General features: G+C 37.6%; 1 protein-coding gene across 1 annotated transcript; it reads right to left on the minus strand.

Moving 5' to 3' along the window:
- Positions 1-748: 748 nt before the first annotated feature.
- Positions 749-14,556, minus strand: LOC145781879 (uncharacterized). The gene is made up of 10 exons (XM_082593562.1): positions 14,379-14,556; positions 13,970-14,094; positions 13,592-13,681; positions 12,519-12,746; positions 12,169-12,297; positions 11,537-11,638; positions 8,198-10,762; positions 6,310-6,439; positions 3,077-3,783; positions 749-2,111 (listed from the first exon to the last, which is right to left on the minus strand). Exons 1-10 carry the CDS (start codon positions 14,461-14,463, stop codon positions 2,076-2,078), a joined length of 4,197 nt encoding a protein of 1,398 aa, XP_082449688.1. The 5' UTR covers positions 14,464-14,556; the 3' UTR covers positions 749-2,075.
- Between the last annotated feature and the right edge of the window lie 7,374 nt (positions 14,557-21,930).

Here is a 21,930-nt window from a genome sequence, read left to right on the forward strand (position 1 = left end):
CTCAATCTGAACGAGACACTATGCGTTAAGACTATTGAGCAAAACTAACAATGGTTCCGCTATAAGCACAGCAACTGAAAACAGGACCAAGCAAGGTGATGTCTCTCAAGGTTTTGTAAAAAAAATTCTGAACAAAGGAACTTATGTGATGCCAATCAAGAGAAATCATGAGTGTACAAGTCCTACAAAGACTCTTGAATGAAAAGTTAAGGACCACTCCTCAAAGCTGGTCACGCATCTGTCATGTAAGATATCCTTAACCAAGCAATAACTTTTACATACAAATCATAAAACGCTTTCTTTGTGTTTTTCTGGTGATTGCTGGCTAGGCTACTACAAGATGTTGAAAATAATAAGTTTTATTTTGGGCGTTTTTAATTTCTTTAAACTGCGGTATTTCTGTGGTGTGCAATTTTATTGGTAAACACTAGCACATAGTTTTAACTGTTTTAGCCCCTTAAAATCAGTCGTGTTGGCTGAAGAAACGTCTTAAACAATGCTAGTTATTATTTCTAGCTATCCAAAAAAGTGTAGGTCCGCAGTATATGAATTAGCAGTAGCGTTGACAGGGGAGGTTCAGGGGGTACTTTTTGGGCCCGAGATGATTTAAGGCGCCCGGAAACTTGATAAAACCATTACATGTTCTTTGGAAGACGTGTTTTGACTTTGGGCCCAAAAATCTCATTGGTACCGGGCCCAAATTATCCTCAACGGTAACAGCCTTGGATGTTTACATTCACAGTTGAGATACGACCAACAGGGAAGTGATTTTTTAGTTGAAACAACCGTCTAGTCACACTGTAATTGTAATACTTTGTATTAGTGATCACATGGATACTTACTACTAGTAGAGAACATACAGACAATTCAAAAGGTAATTGAAAATAAAATAAATTGTTTCATATTTTTAAATAAAAAATTGCAACATGTAAATCATCAGTTTGAACAAAAAAGCATCGATTGAACTGCAAATATTGAACAAATAGTTGTACCAACTGAATATGTCACAAAAAATTAAACCATCAAGTCTCTCATGTAATACAAAAATTACAAATATCTTTAACGCAACAAAACTACCTTCTATCATTTTGAAAAAACTGGTGTAGGCAATTGGAAAGAAACAGGCACTTGGGAAATTAATATTCAGTTTTCACCGCTTGCAATTGCGATGTTTCTACGTCGCTTCAACGCAAAACGTGACTTATTCAATATAAGTTTTATAACGCTTCAATAAATTCAAATAAATTATAAGTTGTTCTAGCGAACACTGCTGATGGTGATAAAGAGGTGAAAAAATTACCACCCATTTATTGTAATGAACGCAAAATACAGCTGATGAGTAATGGTAGAGATTGTTCCCACCTTCTTGTCAATGCAAATGCAAAAAAACATGCAATCTCACTTAACGCAGATGTTTAATGTTTATAGTTAAACTTCACTTACTGAGAGCAATAGAAAAAAATCAAAAGAAATCGCAGCACACAACCAGGCAGCAAATCAGTTCTTTTTTACATTGATTCAACGTATGTCGACGTTGAATCAATATAAAAAAACGACTGATTTGCTATCTGAGAAAAATCACATTGCACAACAAACAAGCGGAACACGAAAGGGCAAGTACTTCGCCGGTTTATTTACAATTATGTTCACTTTGAATTGACCTGTGATTTTTAATTTGAAGCAAGTAATTTTTTCCAATACAAAATAACCTCAGCAGCCTGAAACTGTCAATTCAATGATTCCAGACAGTAAAATCCGTCATATTTACATTGATTCAACGCCTGCAGACGTTAAATCAATGCAAACATGACGGATTTTGCTATCTGAGGTTGCCGGCATCAAAAAAGTAAAAAACATGAGAACCAAAAAAGTGAGAAGATATTACAGCACTGATGTTTCAATTTCCGTGGATTGGTTTTAATTGTGACAAGGTTGACGTGTGGAAGAAAATCAGAATATACATGTTATTGCACTGACTAACGCATGACGATTCACGGAGCAGATGTTGTACACGGCAGACCTCCTTCAAACTGTTTAAGAGAGCAGATACAAGCAGCAACACACCTTGTTGATTTTCATCCAAAGAGGGATTGTACATTGCTCGACTGTTGCTGTGAAACATGAACATGAAAATTTGATAATGTTGTACTGGCAGCAGCCATGGCTTATATACATCGCTATGGCTACGTCAACGTACAAACTTCAAATTTGAAGTCGAAGAGCTGATCTTGTTTTTGATAGCAGTCTCCAGCAGCAAAATCCGTCCTTTTTACATTGATTCAGCGTCTGCAGACGTTGAATCAATATAAAAAGGATGGATTTTGCTACCTGGGTTGGGATCGCTTGTACGAGATGATAGTTGTAATTGCTAAATATAGTGTTTGTGTATATTTTGTGCAATTTTGAGCTAATTTTGCGCTACTGTTACCATGCAAATAATAAACTAAATTTTGACACTTATGCTGTAAGTCCAAAGATTGTTTGGTAAGACTGGCAACAAGGAAAAAGTTTCCATTTCTTTACAGTGAATCCAGAAGATTTGTTGTGATTTAACATTTATTTAGTGATCACACTTTGGCAATTTGGATTCTAAACACTATCGTTCCGAGGAAATATAAAGTATTTATTAAGCCCAGAGTTCGAAATCAAAATTATATCAGCCTCCAGACACGATAATAAGGTTTTAGGTTGGCAAAGCCTGTGTATGTGGGTTTCTACGGTTTAAAACGTTTGTAGATCGAAATGCTTAGTGGCCCAATTTTCACTGTAAGCTGCGCACAGACATCTTTCTCAATTATCAGTATTAAGAGACGCATTCTGGAGGTAGAAAAAAGCAAACAAGAAAGTTTTCATTAAATGTTTTAGCGCATATCTTTTAATCATACAAAGAAAAAGCAATTGAGACTTTATGACCACCTTAGACCTTTATCAAACTAGAAAGCACCGGAGACTTCATGCAACGAAGTAAACAATAAAATTTTCATTAAAAAATATCTTTTAATCACAAAGAAAAACCAATGGAGATTTTATAACTTCACACATTAGAGACTTAGACCTTAAACAATGAAGAACTAACCTGTCCGCCAAAATTAAACGACTGATCGGTATCGTTGGAACCAAACATGGAGAATGGATCGGTTGTTGACTGGGCAGGAGGATTTTGAGCGGCTTTCTGGCCGATGGGTTCGTTATTGGGTTCGTCGAGTGGAACACCGCCGACTGCAGTACGAAAGTAATTGTCAAAGTTTGCAGAAGCGCTGTCATTAGATCTAGGAGGAGGCTGCGGCGGCTTTGCAATTTGAAAATCTTTGAACATGTCCTTTGTGTTCGTAGAACCGGAGCCCATGCCGGGAACTAAACTGGCAAAAGGATCGGAAGCATTCGTGTTCTCCTTGGCCGAGCCGTTGATGAGACCGGATTGTGAGTTATTGACCGGAGCAAGTAAACCATCGGATGCTGAACCTCCACCACCAAAAGCATCACCAAATGGGTTCTGAGCAGCACCACTTTGAGCTGGGGCCGCGGTTGGGGGATTCATTGCTCCTGGACGAGCAGGAATAACTGGACTTGGACCAGGAGGGAACATCCCTGTGGTTGTTTGAGCCTGTGGCGCTCCACCAAAAGATCCAGCGAAGGGATTCGCGGGTGCTGGAGGAGCCCGTCTTTGAGGCACACTGTACGTCGGTTGTTGCTGCTGCTGCTGTTGTTGTTGAACGAATGGTGATTGCTGTTGGCCGGGAAAGAAGTTGGCTTGCTGCTGCTGTTGTTGTTGATACATACCTCCTGCGGAAACAAAATATTTCCAAATAAAATGCAAATCAACTGCCAACAAAGAAAGTTACTTTAACAACTTAAAGCAGAGGAAAAAACTCAAGAGATATTAAATTTGTAATCGGAAATTCATCGTCGCCAAGGCAGCTACTGAAAAAGCTCGGGCACTCAATGGCGTCGTGCTGTCAATACCATGGTGGATAATACAAGATACTTCAACTTATAATCAACACGCAATTGAAATGACTGACTGAAAGGTCAAGAACTTGATCTATGAAATACCACATATGATCCTGCATTTCCAATAAAATAATGTAATTTAACGTTAAAACAATTCAAAAAAAGTTTAGTTAGTGTGTCATAACCTCAACTAGCTCCGTTTCTATTTTAAATAAATTTGCTGATGTGAAAATTATTCACTCAATGTAGTTATGTTTCTATCGAGTCTTCTAAATTTGGTTGATACACCACAGACCGACACATCCTTGTGCGACAGACAGACTTTCTGGTATCCTTGCTGTGTCTAACGCAACTTCAATAATGTTGCGTTAGACACAGCAATTGTCCTGCTGTTCCAGTTTTTAGGTCGAAAGCCACCTTGTTGCGGAATTAGGTGTGATTTAACAGCAGATGACAGTTGGCCATTGGCCAAGGATTAACCTTTCAAACAATGTAGTTGATTTCAACTAAATCGTTGGCGGGGCAATCATTGCCAAAGCTTACCTGGCAATATGCTTTCAAGTTATCGACAGCAAACGCTTTCAGTGAAATTAAAAGATTATCGAGCATATTTAACCTTTTTAAAGCGATCAAAGTAATGGACTTGGAATGGATTCAATCTGTTCAAGACCACCGATTCATTATCATCTCAGCTGGCAAACTTTGCTTGTAAATTCAATTTTGCTCGGGTTTAACGTAAATTCAACGTCAGCATCAAGTGAAATAAATGTACAAAGAACACTTGGCTTCTGTAGCTGCACAACAACAGATGAACGTAAAACCGACGCAAAAATAACGTGATACTAGTAAAGGTTAATAGTTAATGTGTTGTTGGACATTAAACTCCAAAAGAACTTTGACCGCACGTGAAAACTTTTATGTCGCAACAAGAACCGACCTTTTGATTACAAATTAACCAACTTAAGATTTGTTAGCTAGAATTGATAGATGAGAGTTTCCTAATGATCATGTTGATTTAAACTAGGGATGTTAGATCATGGGGATGCGAATCTACATCCGCTTTTGGATTATTATCAACCACAGTAATAGAAGGGTTACGTTTTGTTCTTCTGAATTACAAAATATTGTACCTTTTATGGGTTATCTAGGAGTAGTGAAGTTAGTTTTTAAGTAATTTAAGGATTTTTGTTGATAGTAAGCATGTAGCGAGACATTACAAAATTGTCAAATTGGCAATTGACCCTTTTAATGTTGCCGGAAAAGTGGAGTTGCGTGTCCCGTAATGTAAAGTCCCTAGTATAGACATATAAGCACGGTGTAAAATCAGTGCGTCCGCAAATTTTATTTTGCGGTATTTTAAAGGGTTTTATGCGAAGCTACTATACAAAGGTCTCTTGGTCGCATTGACTGAATCCCTAAACTGGCTAACTTAAATGACTAAATAAAATAATTGATTTTAAACTGTTCATAGACTGCAACCCACGGTAGTTAAAACACGGTTCACCAATGCGGAAACGCTTTTAAAAACTGTCTTAAAAAGACAACGAGCTTCAGGTGTAAAAGTGCCAAACGAAACTAAAACTTACTAAAATAACTATCGGGACGGAAGTCAAGAAAAAACAAATTTTTTAAGACTATTTAATTTAAAGGTAGAGTGCTTGTGCGTGATGTTACTTTGCTTTACACCACTTTACTACGTCCTGCATTGTGTTGCGTTACTTTGTTTCGCTCTTTGGAAGAATAACAAAAAACTTATGACGACACAGTAAAAACTTATGACGACACAGTAAAAACTTATGACGACACAGTAATGGTAGTTGCTAAAAACAACCCAGGCATGCTACTACAAGTTGTAACTCAAAACACGTTAACGTGAAAGGAAATTAATATCTTTTGTGGCTAGAAAGAAAGCAAGAATTAAATGCGGAAAGTCGCTGTTTTGTCATGCATTGTGTAATTTGACACTCAAAATGACACAAAAATATTACGTCGTCAATTAGTAATGTTTTGACTTGTTCTGAATCCTGATTGGCTCAATGCCGACAGTGATCGGTTCCTTTAGAAATCATATACAAAGCGCTTTGATAGAAAGCATAAGTTTTTGCACATTCCTGATAAAAATGGCATCAGAAGTGTAGGCGATAAAGAATTGAACATGGTATATTGGTATGGAAACACAAATGGCAACCAAGCGAGAAACGTTTTCTATTGCTACATGTGCGGAAGTAATTCAAAAGAAAGCCGCCTGGTATGCAAGTACAGGAAACAAGCAACAGCACTCAACACGTGGCAAAACGTCACCCACGCAAACGATTCAGGTGAATCAAGTACCAGGTAGAGATCACATAGCCACTATACCTTGTCCAAAGCCGGAAAGAATCTGGTCCTTTGTGAGTCTGTTGCCGCCGTCAACAGCTGGTTCCGCAGTGTTCATGCTCAACGCGGCAAGATCATTGCTGTAATCATTTTTTTCACTGCTGGATTGAAGCTGTAACAGAAAATGAACAAATTCTTATTCGAAGCACTAAGCAGTGCTTTCATCACTCACTGACGAAGAGCAAAAACGCAAAAAAGCTTTTTGAACGGATAAGTTAATATGTTACAAGATGACGATTGAAACATCGCGGGACGTTTCAAGCTGCCACCAAAACAAATTCTCCACGATTGCACAACTTTTTGTGTTCCGATTTGGAAAACATTTTTACTGCCCTGGTAGAAAGTGAAATCAAACTGGTTCTTTTGTGACATTACAGGTTCTGTTGTGGAATACCTGTCGTAATAAAGAACGATTTCGGATGATAGCAGTGATATTTTGTGATTTGCCTTGAGGAATTAACCTCGGTTGGGTGTGTGGCGTGTGCAGCTTCAGATCATATTCAGAAAAAAATGTAACGTCAGTTGTTCGCCTTTTGATCCCAAGGTGCTTTCAGTTGCTGTTATTAATTTTAACGGAACTGTCATAATTTCGTTGAAGTTCGGCTAGCTTATCCATTGTACTTAGTGCGAATTTTAATCGCTTACCATAAGCCTACAGACAACTAGAATAGTGTGTAGTGTGTATGTGTAGCGAAACTAATGACCCCACGTTTATTTAAACTACAACTGTTTCTTAGAATTCGAAAAAAGCCAAAATCTATTACGTCAACAATTCTTACAAATTCATTTTAGGTGACTTAAGAAAGTTATGTTGGTGGCAACACAGTCAGGTCCAAGTATTGTCTTTCATATCGACGGTTAAGTTTATCACATGTTTTACAAAAAGTAACATATAGTTTTCAACACTTCAGAATAAACTTTACCAAGTTCAGTAATATAAGCATGCTGCAAAAGCTTGAACAACATAAATTGCAAACTAAGGAACATGCAAGTTGAATAATAAACCAAGTTATCTAACGTGGGAATACCAACGCTGTGGAGCCGGAGTTCTGGCTGGGGCAGTAGGCTACTACAGCAGTTGGTTTAGTTACATTTTTGTGGAAGCGTTATAATGGTTACGCCAAAGTGTCCATCGAAAATAAGCTTGAGTTAAAGAGACTGCGCTGTGCAGGGTGACTTAAAGTTTTCCGATAAATAGTTTCAAATTTTTTTAAACAATTTTCATACTTTTTATTCGTGGTGAGCACTGAGCACTCGAGCAGTGGTCATTTGATAAATTAAAACACGAAAGAAAGCGAATAATTTACATTAACCGGCCCTTGCGGAATGCGGATGTTGCTTTTTGAATAGCCTACTATCGCAGTATTACAAGAGCATAGTGTGCAGGGGCACAAGCAAACCTTTAAGCAAATTGCAAGCAAACTATCATTTCCTTAACTCCGACTTCACAAAAAGCGCATGCAGAAAGCACAACAAAATGTAACTACAGCACTAAAAGTCAATAATGCAGGCAAGTCAGATACACGGCCACTGGGTATGGGACAGGACGAATGATAGCAACCACTAACGTGGCACACCCCACGTTTGTCATAGTTGAGAATCGACTTCTATACTTACTTAGCAGTCAAACAAACTAAAAACGAAATCGTAACTCATAACACAACAATAATAGCCTTCAACAAAAACGATTTTTTTATGGTAACTGCACCATGTACTGCTGACACAACACATAACATAAACAGCATGCTCAAAAACAATTATTTTTAGAAAAATAATAAGCAAACTGGTAAAGTTTGGGTAAAATGGAAACCAGGCATGTTAGTGTAGCTCGTGCAAAGTACTAGCATGCCAAGAAAGTTTAAACAAAAACCTGATCTTCGTCGGTGACATCAGTATCACTCATTGACAAGTCATCGGTGATTGAACTTTGTCTAACTGGGCCGCTGCAAGACTTGTTTCTAGCCGGAATTTGGGGCGGTTGAGTGCTTGGTGGTAAAAATGACATGAAAGGTGAAACGGTATCTTCACGTGAAGGCAATTCAGGAGGATCCGAGTTGGGAGGAAAAACCAAACGTTCTTCATTGTCACTAAGATAAGAGTCATTTTCATTGTGCTTAGAATTGGTGGATGTAAGATCTACTTGTGGATGAGTAATTTCTGAAGGCAAATCCGGGGGCTTGCAGTTAGGAGGCATGGTATGCAACTCTGCCAAAGGTGACAAACCATTTTGATCATTAGATGATCCGGTATTGACATCAATTCTTGCAGGCAATGGAGGAGGAGGCATTGCAGGAGGGAGTGTCTCTAATACATCATTTGGTAAAGTGTCACGAACAGGTGGTCTTGGTGGTATTGGAGGAGGTTTTGATACACTTTGTATGGTAGTAACTTCTTCATCGGATTTGTCAGTATTAAGTGGACTTGGACATGACAGAGAACTTAAAAGATCTAAGTTCTGCACTGGCTTGTCTTGCTCCCATGAGACCTGGAAGTGATCAACTTCAGCATCTTGAATTTCTGAGGAAGACGGTGCTTCAGTAGCGGCAAGATATGGCGAGGGGCTTGGGCTGACCGGACGACTACTGCTGGCATTACTAGAAGAAGAACTATGTTCTAGTTTATCTGTAGAATTCGATTCGTCGTTGGCACAAACAATTTCTTTGCTTGGAGTGATTGTGCGGGTGGGACTACTGTTGCTTTGGGTTTTATTTTCATCACTTAATGACGTAGCTACTTCAGTTTTGTCTGAACTAACAGAAAGCGATATATTGTGAAATACTGCCTCATAGTTTTGAAATGGATCTTCTTGCTGGTTATCCAAAGTTATTTCTTCAAACGGATCGCAGTGGTCAAACGTGGCTTGAACGACAGTGTCGGCGGAAAATGGGTCGGATTGAAAAGGGTCATTTGGAAGATTTGAAAACGGGTCTTGATGAAAGGGATCTTGGGCAAAGTTCGAAAAAGGATGTGCGGCATCAAAAGTTTTCAAAGCACTTTGTTCGGAAATAGGTTCCCCACTGACACCATTTTTTGTAAACGCATTCCAAGCTTCACTGTCTTCAGACTCTTTTAAATTCTCTAAACCACCATCAGGGAATGCTTGCCATGATGTTGGTGCTTCTTCATCTGCACATGGTTTTGCAGATTCGTTGCGGTTATCATCATTAAAACAAGCCCAAGAGTGACTTGGTTCCTTTGTTCCATGGTCTTTGGCTGAAGTTGTGGTGGTAGATTCTGCTAGAGTGTTATCTGCCGATCTCGGCAAAGCATCTTTTTGTCCAGACTTAGATTCGTCCTCTGAATCACTTGCTAAACGATCTTTGGTTTTGAACATAGGCGGATTTTTCGAGTCAACGTTAGAAACTTTTCTCGAAAGAGCAGCCCGGGGTCGCGGCCTTGCCACAGCCGCAGTAGGGCGAATGCGTTCATGGGCAGTGGGAGATTCGTACTTGGTCGTGTCTGGTTGAGATGAAAGTGATGTCACAGAAAAACCTTTTGCGAGTTTCGTGTTTGGTGCGCGCTCGCTACTCGTGACAGAGGAACTGCTGGACTTTCTGCATGAATGTGCCGAATTTAGAGATGTTATACTGGCTGTTTTTTCAAGTGAAGTGTTAGACTTGCCTTTGCTTAACGTGTTCGTTGGATTCACTGCAACTTTGTCGGTTGCCGAAACGACACTTGAACCGGAAGATTGCCGGGACAAGAATTTATGCTTACGCTTCAAAGACGATTTATTTTTATCGGATTTAGAAAAGAAAAGGTTTGAGATGGACATTGATTTGTGAGGTGTGGAGGCTTTGTTGCTCGTGCTGCTTGATACAGACGATAAGGAGTCCGACCGTGACACGCTATCCATTGTGTCTGATACTTTTTTAACTGAGCTTGTGTTATCATCCGGACTCGAAACAGCAGGAGCGATTTGTGTGGTTAAGCCTGTGGCAGCCATCACATCGTTGAAAAACGTATTAACATCTTTAGAGGTTTGGACATTGGAAGCATTTTCCTCGGTGGCTTTTGAGTCTGTACTTTTCATTGAGTTACTTCTGTCAACTTGTGTTTGAAGAGGTTTTGTTGGAAAATTGTTTTTTTGAGATGGTGCTGACTCGGTAGATTCGTGTAAACGGTTTACAGGTGAAGAGTCACGTGATTGTTCATTCTGTGGAGCGGATTCGGAAACAGGTTTTGCCAACTCTTTCATATGGGTTGCGGTTAGGGAGCCGTGACGCTTTTTTCTTCCGCTGGCTCGCTGCTGCGTGGTGCCGTTCCATGACACAGCACTTTTCCCACTGCTGGTCCGGTGAAAATGTTCTGGCTGACCGGAACGGCCATCTTTCAAGCGATTTTTACCGTCCAGTGCGCGGGAGGAATCGGGTGCAGAGCTGGATGCGCTTGCCAGACTAAAATCGCTGCTTAAACTCGATATGTCGCTCAGGTTCTACGCAAAGAAAAATCCATCACAAAGAATAATCACAGAAAGTTAATTCAGCAACAGAAATAAATGTGTACAAGGTTTTACACGCATTACTATACAATAAGCCTTTTCTCCAAAATGCTTAACTAACGCTAGTAAAAATTGGCGCAGAATGAGAGTCTTTGCGCAACCGGTACATATTGTTTGCATAATGACCATAAAAAGATCACATTTGCCGCAGGTACGGTTGAGTAGGCTGTCGTTTTCTAAATGTATTTCAACGTTTTACTTCTCAGTAAACGATGAGTTTTGAAGCAAAATGGACCATTTTCTGCCATTTAACAAGTAGGCTAGATACATTATACAACGTGTTAACTTGCAACATCACTATAAAAGCTGCAAAGCTAAAGTGTGTCAGTTTTGAATTCTTTTTAAAAGCTTGCGGCAACGCATTTGCAATACCATACTATCAATGCTACTTCAGATGCGGCTCATACATAATCCGTATCTGATTGTTCCACATTAATAAACACTTTTCCTGGGATGAAAATATAAAGCCACGTCACATCGGTGTGCTGTATTACCACTACTCACTTGCAACAGGGATTATGCTCAATACATTCCTTTATCCTACGCACATGTTCCAACTACCGTGAGACAACATACACTTGAAAAATCATATCAAAGTTTGATTGGAAAGTACAACGCAATGTTTTCCATGAAAAGTAAAACAGTTGCTAAATTTTGCCCATGTTGCAAGCAAAATTGAGCAATTGTCAACTTATGTCCAAAACTTACCGCCATGCCAAACATGTCGCTTTCGTTGGCTACTCCGGGCGTGTCTGGGGAGGTTGGTGTATTTTCCGGCCATGGGTTTTTAAAGGCATCCATGTCAGACATCTGAGTGACAAAAATTATGACACGAACGTGTGCTTTTTTTATAGTACTTCAATCACTGCAGGACATGGAACAGCTGGCAAATCCATTATTTTAATAATTGAAGGTAAAAGAGACTGATTTACAGTTTAGGTGACATATGCTTTCGAGCGACAAGGACAAATACTAAACTAAAATTTTTTTGCTTCGATGAACGTTGCGTTCATTTAAAACTTAAGCTTGTAAAAACCGTGAACACGTTAAGTTAAAAAGCCGCAGTCGAGAGATACCGGTAACGGAAATACAACATCTAGAATAACGTTTATTAAAAAACTACTCACCTTTTGAATGCCAGATGTCCAACATAAAATTACAACCAAATTCTAACTTCAAAAGTTCTTCCTTCTTAAATCATTCTGCTACCTTAGGCTATTTATACTTTGAACAAGCGTTTTTACATTTGCTAACAATCAGCTAAATCGAGAAAACATGACGTCGTAACGCCTGAAGCGTTGCATCGTTCTTTTGCAGAAAAGAGGCAGAATAGCCATCACCTTGTGGATGTTGTCGAGTTCTTTTTGGAGAGCAGTGATATTTTCGCCTCGCTCTTGGATGAGATTTTCTGCTGGTGGTTGGACAGGTCTGTTGTTTGGAACTGCGTAGACAGCCTCAGCTGGTGTTTCCTTCAGAAAACAACAGGACGTTGAATAAACGCAATACAACGTGGAAAACGCAACATACAATGGATTGATGACATGGCCATTTCAAGAAGAAAATGATCTCTTTTCAAGCTCAGTTTGATAAAGTTACGAATTTTAAACTCGCAAAAATTACTCACCAAATCATAGAATTGTTTGAAATTTACAAGCCAAACTACATAAAAAATCGCTAAAGTAACTCCCACCTCCACTTGCTGCTTGGCAACTTCGACTTCTTTTTTTTTCATGTCATAAACTACTTGAAACAAATCACGTAAAGCCAAGACCACGTGCTCAGCAGGTTTTGCTGTTTTTATGGCAAAAAACTTGTGCTTTCCTTCAGCTATTCCAAATATGTAACCAAACGCCCGCCTGTCTGTTAAGTCCCTGGCAATAAACGATATTCTATCCACGCGGTGCTCATGCAGGATTTGCTGCAAGACAAAGCCAGAAATTGTTGCGTAAAGGGAAAAAACGAATTTTGTTATAAGCTAAAACTTGTTTACAAATTACAAGTACAGTAAAACCATAAGTTTTGAAACTTTGCACCAAACATCAGCCGGACAATCCAAACATACGTTTCCAATACCAAACCTCAATAAATTATTACATCGTTGTAGCATTATATTTCTGCATGAGTGAAAAGCACGAACCAACAATGCAACAACTGCACTAGTGGAAAAACACAGCATAGCAATGCAACCAATCTCAATTATCGTTTATAAAGTAACCCTGAGATCTTTGGAGAAGGAGTTTTAATTGAAGCTGCAGTGCTAAAATACGCTTAAGTCGATCACTTATTCTGAATACACACACTGGGGTCCAGAGTTTCAATACAAACGTATATGCACAATCATAACCTTTCACAAATTTTTTTAAGATTGTAATCAGAACATTAGCTATAGGCCGGTATCAAATCGTATTTGATAGAAACTAAAGCAATGCAAGTGTGGTAACAGACGATCTTTTGAATCAATTTTGTTTTAGTCCACACTGAACATCTGGTAACCCATCAAGAAAAAGGTGTGGTTTTATATCTTTGTAAAACGTTCTCAGGTCTTGGAACATTGAAACCATGCAAAAAAAGCACTTTTTGCCGACTGGAAATAAAGCGGCTACAAAACTTGACATTTCAAAAGGTTTCTGCCCACATAGCTGAAAGATAAAAGCCAATTGGCGAGTTTACATTGAAAAATGGCACTTTTGACATTTTGTTTTAAAATATCAGATAGAAGTGATGTTATAAAGTATAATAAACAAAAAGATAACAAGTACTTACTGCATTCATCAGGTTTATTATTTTTATGCCATTTAGTGAAATATTAATTACGATTTTTTGCTTGTGTTGTCCAGATGCTTTGACAATTGCCTAGAAAAGAAAAAAGACACAGATTATAACGTTGTAATTTTACCTAATCAAATTCGTCGACTCAAAATGCACTACAGGGCTATTTGGTGTGGTTTTCATATTTAGTTGCAAAATAAAACCACAAACTCAACTTTACGTGGGAAGTGCATAAACTTCATCAACACTATGAATCATGTATTTCATTTAGTATTAATATCATAGATATTATTATTATATATCATCTATACAACTAACATTTACACTGTCAGTCATATAAAGATATATTAATGAAGAGATGCACTGACATACTTTTAATTTTAATATAGAATCTTGACACATTTTGTCCCCTCTGGATTCAGGGACATCGTCAACGCCAATGATCTTGGCTCTGAAAGTGGTGCCTTCGCCTCGAAACCTTGCACTGGGATCTTTGTCTGCGTATTTTGAAACTTAAAATGTTATACTGACATGATATTGATGTACTAGTTGCAAGGGTCGTATTATTATTTTATTGACCGGTTCAGGCAAGACAAGTGAAGATTATCCAGTTACAAGAGAAAAATTTCAAATTATCAACACATTATTGTAAACTAAATGCCAACATGTTGTTCAATGTTCATAGTTGGGATATGGTTTTCTAAATGCTTCACCAAAATGGGCTTGATGATATAAGTTGGCTGTAAAATAGTATTTCAGTCAATTACAACACATAGCTTACCAGGTGTTGTTTGTGTCATTATACTTTCAGGAGGCTGCATGGCGACAGGTTGATTTGCAGTTGCTTGACTTTCAGATAAATTCATTTTATCTACACCTAATCAAAAAACTAATAAAAAAACTACCGTATTCTACTTTGTTACAAAAATATAAACAATATTTCAACGTCCCCGTTCACATTATCTGCAAATAACAAAAATGTTACGGTACTGCACTCTTCAAAGTAGGTCTAGCATTTTCAGGTCAGTAGTCCCATTAGCCTAATTATTCAGATTTTATGATTCAATTATTTACAATAGTCACATTTGGCAGTTTGTTGAAATTATTCCCTTTCCTTCCTTTCATGACTGAAATGTATACAAACTGGGTGACAAAACACATAACTGGTATTATTGCCAAAAGCTTCAGTGTGAAATATAAAGTATACAATTCAAGCATTCTGTCAGCATCTAACATAAATTCATCCCATAGGTGAGTAAGAAGACAGCAACTGGTATTCAATTAATAGCCTGATGTTAAAATAGCCTTATTCTCTTCTTCAGAATTCAGTTTACTCTTTGTCACTAGAGACAAAATACACACTTCCCAGTTCCAACTTCTACTGTATATAACACAAAACCTTATTTTAACATTTAACTAAATATGTTGACATAAATATGACACCAATTAAATCTTACTCTCAACTGATTGGGCTAATCAATGAATTATCCTTGCAATGAAGAATATATCCCATTCAACAGATGAATTGACTTACAGGCTATCAGTATTAAAAAAATTCAAAGAAACTACATCATATTCATAAACGTAAATTTGTAAAATTAAAGCGTCAAAAAAGCTTGAATATAATTATATACTAAATCTCTGACAACTAATTATGATAAATTTTGTCAATACTTTGTTGTGCTGTAAAACTTACCATTTGTAAAATATTTCACAAAACCTACACATTGTTCTCAAAATGAAGACAAAATTGTTAGCAGCAAACAAAACCATGTTATGAAATACGTAGTAGTAAAACTATAAATAGCAAAGGTTATGTATGATAAAACATTCACAAAGAAACCAAATATAGCATTCACATTTCAGTCAAGCCCTGCAAACCAAGGGATGTCCTAACCAGAAGTTTTTTTTTCCAAAAAGCCATGCTCATTTTTTTTTTCCTAAAAGATTAGATATTAACTTTTTAGTTCAAGAATCATTTAATCATATTAGTTTAAGAGAGCAATATAATTAATTATATAACAACGACAAGTTGGCGCCATTCAAGACCACAGTTGGGAGTAGGCCTAAGTCTGGTGAAAATGGCTCTAATTGTAATTGTAAAAACTAATTTCCTGTCTTCATTGCTTATGTGCCTCTGCCCTCTGACATTACTTAATCACGATTTTCAAGTAAGAAGCCGAAGCATGATTGCATATTCAATCATGTTGACTTGTCACATTTAAAGAAACTGCAATGAAGTGAGAAAAACTGACAACATCATTTAAGATAAACCAAATTAGGCAAAATATGGAGCTGTAATGAGCTAAGTTTTAAATATTTTCATGCAACAGCCATTTTCTCGTGCAAATACCTGATTTGACACTAAACTCAATGATAACCTGATTTGACACTAAACTCAATGTCTAACTTTGATACTGTTAGCTATAGCAAAAGACATAAACAACAAGATAATTTTTTAACATTCATATATATATATTTTGTATATAAATCAAATATAGTTATTACTATCTGAATCCTTAACAGCCTGTTTCACCTTTAACGGATCATCAAAAGAGTCTTATTCAAACAGAATTAGATAGAAGTCACAAATAGAAGTCACTTATATTTTGTATATAAGTGACTTATATAAGTTATCTCTTATGTTTACAAGTTTAACTATGCTACTTCTTAGTGAGAAATATTTGTATGTTAGCTTGAAATTGTATCATTTTTTCTACATGCTACTCGAACTGTCACTTTCATTCAGTTATGTTTTCAAGCAGCTACATTGCTACTTGCCAGTATATACTCGAATTCCAATTTAACGGATACAACTGTAAAACATACTTTTGCTGCACGATACCATAAACATTCACTGATTAGTGAAAACAATACAACAAATTCAACCTAAACAAGATGGTTTTGCTTGGTATGTCAACCTATCACTACACTTCTTGCATGGCACACAAAATCTTGATCTTCAATTAAACTTTTTATGACAAGGAAAATAAGGAAGCAACCAGTACAAAATTGCAGTACCTGGTGCGAAACACATTAGTTAAAAATTAATAGTGACCACAAAGAGGGTTCAAGCTTTGCCAACAGTAAACATCGAGTCTTGCCGTGCTGCATACGATGATGTGTCAATGACAAAAAACAAACAACGTTATGAGAAATTTTGCTTGACAAAAGCGATAATCGTGTGGAGCAACAATTATGTTGCACATAATTGCTTTTTATTGATCACAAAGACTCAACTGTTTGCACAGCAAATTTGCATGTTGCCAAGAAAGATAAAAAAACAAAAATACAACCTTTTTCACGCAGAATATTTCGTAAATGACAAAGGATCCGCTGGTATTGGTTATATAAAGGGGGTATAGAACCAACACCACTCACCTCCACCCACAGTGTAATAAATGGTGTAGGAGTAAATACCTTTGTGAACACAGGCCTTAAAACTCGTGTTTTTTTCCGGCAGCCATCGTGGCCTACCGAGAGCTCCTTCTCGGCGGCCAAATCTGCGTGCTTGGAGGCCAAAATACAATAACGATAGCACAAGTAAATAGCATTAAACTTGCAACAATGTTAAAATGATCACTTAGCGTTGTTGAAGTTTGGGCGACGCCCTGCAATAGAATCGTTGTACCACGCATTAAATGCTTTATCGGGATTGTAATCCGGTATTGCGGGACCATCTAACGACCCTAAATTGTTTTCACTGCTCGCAGCTCAGTAAATTGTTTCAACTGCATACCGCCTTTCATAAAACCTGACCATTTATTCCGTTATGATGTCACCATTGAGGGTGTGAAGTCACTAACCCACAGCGTTCTCAACTATGAAGACACGTGTTTTACCCACGGATGTCAACTAACCTAGTTCTCCTTTTTAACAACGATTCAATGTCCGACAACATTGAATCGATATAAAAACGACAATATTGCCATGAGCCGATGTAAATTAGCACTTCGGATTAACACTTCGTTAAAATAAACATCGGGAATTGCAAACAAGACTTACAGCGCTGGTGATCGCAGCTGGATATATTCAATACAACGGTAGTGACTATGATGCGCTGACCTAATTCTGCGTCACTCTTTTGATACTACATGTTTTCGACATTTAATCCACGATCATTCTATTGCGAAATTAAATAATTGGCTAGAAGAAACCGGCGGCCAAATTTGGCCGACGGAGGAGGTAGCACTGGCGGTCATTCAAGCACTACTTAGCAGCCATGGCCGCGATGGCCGCCGGCTGCTTTAAGGCTTGTGAACATGTGACAATTATTAGTGAATGCAACATAGTGTTATTACTAACAAGTCTGTAGGACAAAACATATCTTTTTGAAACCAAGAAAATCGCGAATGATACAATCAATAACACTCTGAGAGGCATCTCTAGAATACACAAGAGACTTCAAAATTAGTGGTAACACTAACCATATGTACATTGTACAATGCTGCCTCGTTGAGCATTTTTTTGCAAAATAACCACTAAATATTATGAAAACAAAATTTCTTTTTATCAGTTTGCATAGTAAAATGATATTCAGTAACTTTGTTTCAATAACATGCATTAAGATTTGCAATACGGTAAGTCTTTATGATGTGTTTCAAATAAATTCACCCCAAATGACAAGACGTGGTAATGAATTCAACTAGAATGACACGACTTCTGATTTTATTAATATGCAATCTTAAGGCTAAATTGTTTCAAGGTATTGCAGAATTTGAACAGGTACCGAGTTTTCATTTCTCACCTCTAGACACGTTTTAAGTTTAGCAAGCTGCTATCATACTCTAGGTGTAAGCCTGACTTTTCACAATTAATTTGACCGGCTCTTCATCAACATTCAACAACCCAAGACGCTCAACTGAGAAAAGGAGTCAGAGCAACATATGTTTTCCATGTGCATATCTGCACCACCTAGATTGGGCAAAAATAGCTTGAATGAGTGAACTGATTTTTACACTAATACGGCTATTTTTACACTAACGTAATTAATTTGACAAAAAACCATTAACAATGAAGGAGCGGCGAGCTAAAAGCAGTACAGGGACGTTTTTCTTTTTCTGAGACATTGATTTGTAACAAAATTGCAGCTAGACACTTTGTATTTTTGAATAAACCAATGTTAATATGTAAAAGCAATTTGAAACAAATGCAGTACCATAGTGCATTGCAAAATGATTGAATATGAAAGATGGTAAAATAGAAACAGCTAAATATTTCATGTCACCAAATCTTTAAACTCTTAAAAGTTGTGCAGTAGTATTTTAGCACAATCATTTAGATTAAAAAGTTTAAAAATAAGTTTAAAAATAATAGGGAACATTTTTCTTAATGTCATGATACAATGGATTTGTTCTAAGTGTCTTTCTGGTCAGATAACGACAAAAGAGCTGAGATCTGGGCTTGGCATCCATCAGCTTGAAGATGTCATGAGATGGAGAAGGCTGTTGGTACGGGCATGTGCAACACATGGAAGAAGTGGCAAGCCAAAGAAAATCTAGTCCTTTGATATCCATGGGAATAACGCTTGACAACGTCATAAAAGCGTTGGCTCGACAACATTTGAATAGTTTTACAATTGGAAAATTTTGTCTCAGTCGAACCTTAAGACCAGTTGGTATGAAGAAATGTGATCAGACAAAGTAGACATCCGTGGGGGTCCAACCCTCTCAATACATGAACAAGAAACGATAAATCATATAGATTTCTTCTTCTATCGAGTCTTCTAAAGTTTGTTGATACACCACAGATTGACACATTCTTCCGCAACGGAGTTGTACACTGACATGTCCCACCTACTGCACCGGGTGGCAAGCCGAGGGCAAACAAGAAGGTGGTCCGCTGTTTGGGGCTCGGTGCCACAGATACATACAGCAGGGCCCGTGTCGTAGCCCCACTCCACCATTGCAGACTTAGTACGTCCAACACCGGTTCGGAGTCGATTTAATGTTTTCCACTTTGCCCAAGGAGCGTTTGCTCTTGGGGGGAGGGACTCTGATGGTGGGATCTTCATTTCAGTGTATGATGGGTCGTTTTCGAATTGTTGTTTCCATTGCTTAAGTCTTGTTTCTTCTTTTGTTGAGGTTAGTGGCTGAACGTCTGTTAGGAAGCTTTTTCTTGATTTCAACCGGGTTTGTGCAGCAGTTTTTCCATATAGAGGATGTTTTTCATCACATATTTGTTTTAGCCTTTCAGCTAGATAATCACAGTGGTTAAAGAACAGAGTGTTAGTGATAACTTAAGTGAAACCACTTTTATGATATTCAGGCCTCGAAATTCGTTTTTGCTGACGGCAGACAAACGTGTCCGGTCTGAGCAGCTATCTCCGTGGACAAATTAAGTCTCACGGCGGACACACCAATTTTAGCGTCGATTGTCATGCTTGATCACTTTAGACTATCCTGATAATTCTTTGCCATTTGAGAACTATAGCTACGGTTTAGAAGGCTTTTTGAAATTTCAGCAAAGTCACTCTGAAAGGCTATCATCAGCACAACGACGTTCGCTTGAAGAGCCAAAGCACCGTGTAGCTGCTTAATACACCGCATAACTGATTAACTTCCACCGAACGAGGTCGGGTGGCTTCTTACGTCACAATACTCTGGGCAGGAGTCGGAAAACTTCTACACTTATGCCACTATTTTCTGCTGTGTAAAGTTTCACTTGGCTTTTTTCTTTAGGTTTATTTTTGCGTGTCATGTGAGCGAAAGTAAATTTTCCCTGGGCCTTTTCTTTCTTAATGTAATACCAAAACTTATCAAATTTGGCTGCATCTTGCTGTAATAGCCTACTCATAAATCTAATTTTGTAACCAACCTTGCTTTATCAATGTTACTCGAGATCAAAGCCAGACAGTGTGACGTAAGACTTGAACTAAGTTGCGCGTGATTGGTGTAGAAGTACCGGTACTCCCATCAATTCTTAGCGAAGAATTCACCTTTGTTACGCTGATTCGATGTCATCAATTGTTAAAGCAACATAAAAATCGAAAGTTTTCCTGCTTCAATGGAAGCTAAGGGATACAGTATTCACATTTTGTAGATGCGCGCTAGAATGCGCGAGAAATTATATTCTCGTAACAATTGTTCGCTGTTCGGGCTATGCAGTGACGATTTGTATCGTTCCTGTGTTATTTTTCGGCGGACAAATATGACCGATCTAGATGGTACTTCCCGCGGACATCACATGCTGTGACGGCAGACATGTCCGCGGTGTCCGCCATGAATTTCGAGGCCTGATATTGAAGAATTTTTTTTTAAATTGTCAAGAAAATGGCCAAAAATTTATGAACTAAATCAGCCAAAAAATTTTGTGAGTTTTTGGTGTTGAAACTTCAGTTTTACTAATTTTCAATGCATAAAAATTTAGTTACAGTGTTCATTGTTCTCAGTACTTTTGTTTAGAGGCTAGTCTTTGAAGTAGCCTACAAACAGTATATAAGTTATAGTACAACTAAGGTAGCTGTTAATGAATTTGATAAAAATATGTCCTTCTTTATGTTGATAAAAACCAATTTAACTCTAAAAATAAGTAAAGATTTGATTTAAAACAAGAGAAAAAAATGCATTCTTAACATACATACAATCATACATGTATAAAATATTGAAGCTTGCTGATGGCTTAACCATTTGGTATTATCATGACCATTAGGCTAACCAATAAGGCATATTTTTGTGTAAAAAACAGTGTTCTTACTGAATGTCAGCAAAAGACTGAGTACTCATTAAAACAGTTGTTAACAACTTTGTTATGAATAGTTCATTGCAATTGTTCGATTTTTTTCATTCTATAAGTGCTTGTCTTTCTGCATGAAAAAGCTTTAAAATCAAGCATCATTAATCCGACTTTCATGGTGCATGTGGTTGAGCAAGGTATTTGAGCACATCTAAAAAATGAAAGCGTGGAAATTTTCCCAGTGTAAATTGGCACATTGTTTGCAAAAGTAAAAAATTAATGCCGATATACAAAAGGCAGTAAATGTGATCTTGGCGTCTAGGCAATTCAAGATGATTTATCAGAACAAAAATAAATTAATCAGAAAATACATTGAAGTAGGGGTAGGCAGTACTAGGTCATATTTTCAAAACCAGCTTGCCTGTCTTTTTTTGGGTGTATTTTAGTCCAATTAAGCCAAATGTGAAAAAAAAATTGAAATTTTTTTATTTTTGGCGGTTTGCACCCCAAAAAACTGAAACGAGCCATAATTTCACCTAAAAATTTACCGCATCAGTTTATTCCTTAATAAAATCGGCTGTAGACCTTCTAGAAAGTAACTTGAGGGCTCTATTCCTACTAATTACTACCCAAGGATTCCAAATCTAGCATTAGTTTTG

The sequence above is a fragment of the Aplidium turbinatum genome, chromosome 13 (genome assembly GCF_918807975.1).
Source record: "Aplidium turbinatum chromosome 13, kaAplTurb1.1, whole genome shotgun sequence".
NCBI classification, from domain to species: Eukaryota; Metazoa; Chordata; class Ascidiacea; order Aplousobranchia; family Polyclinidae; genus Aplidium; species Aplidium turbinatum.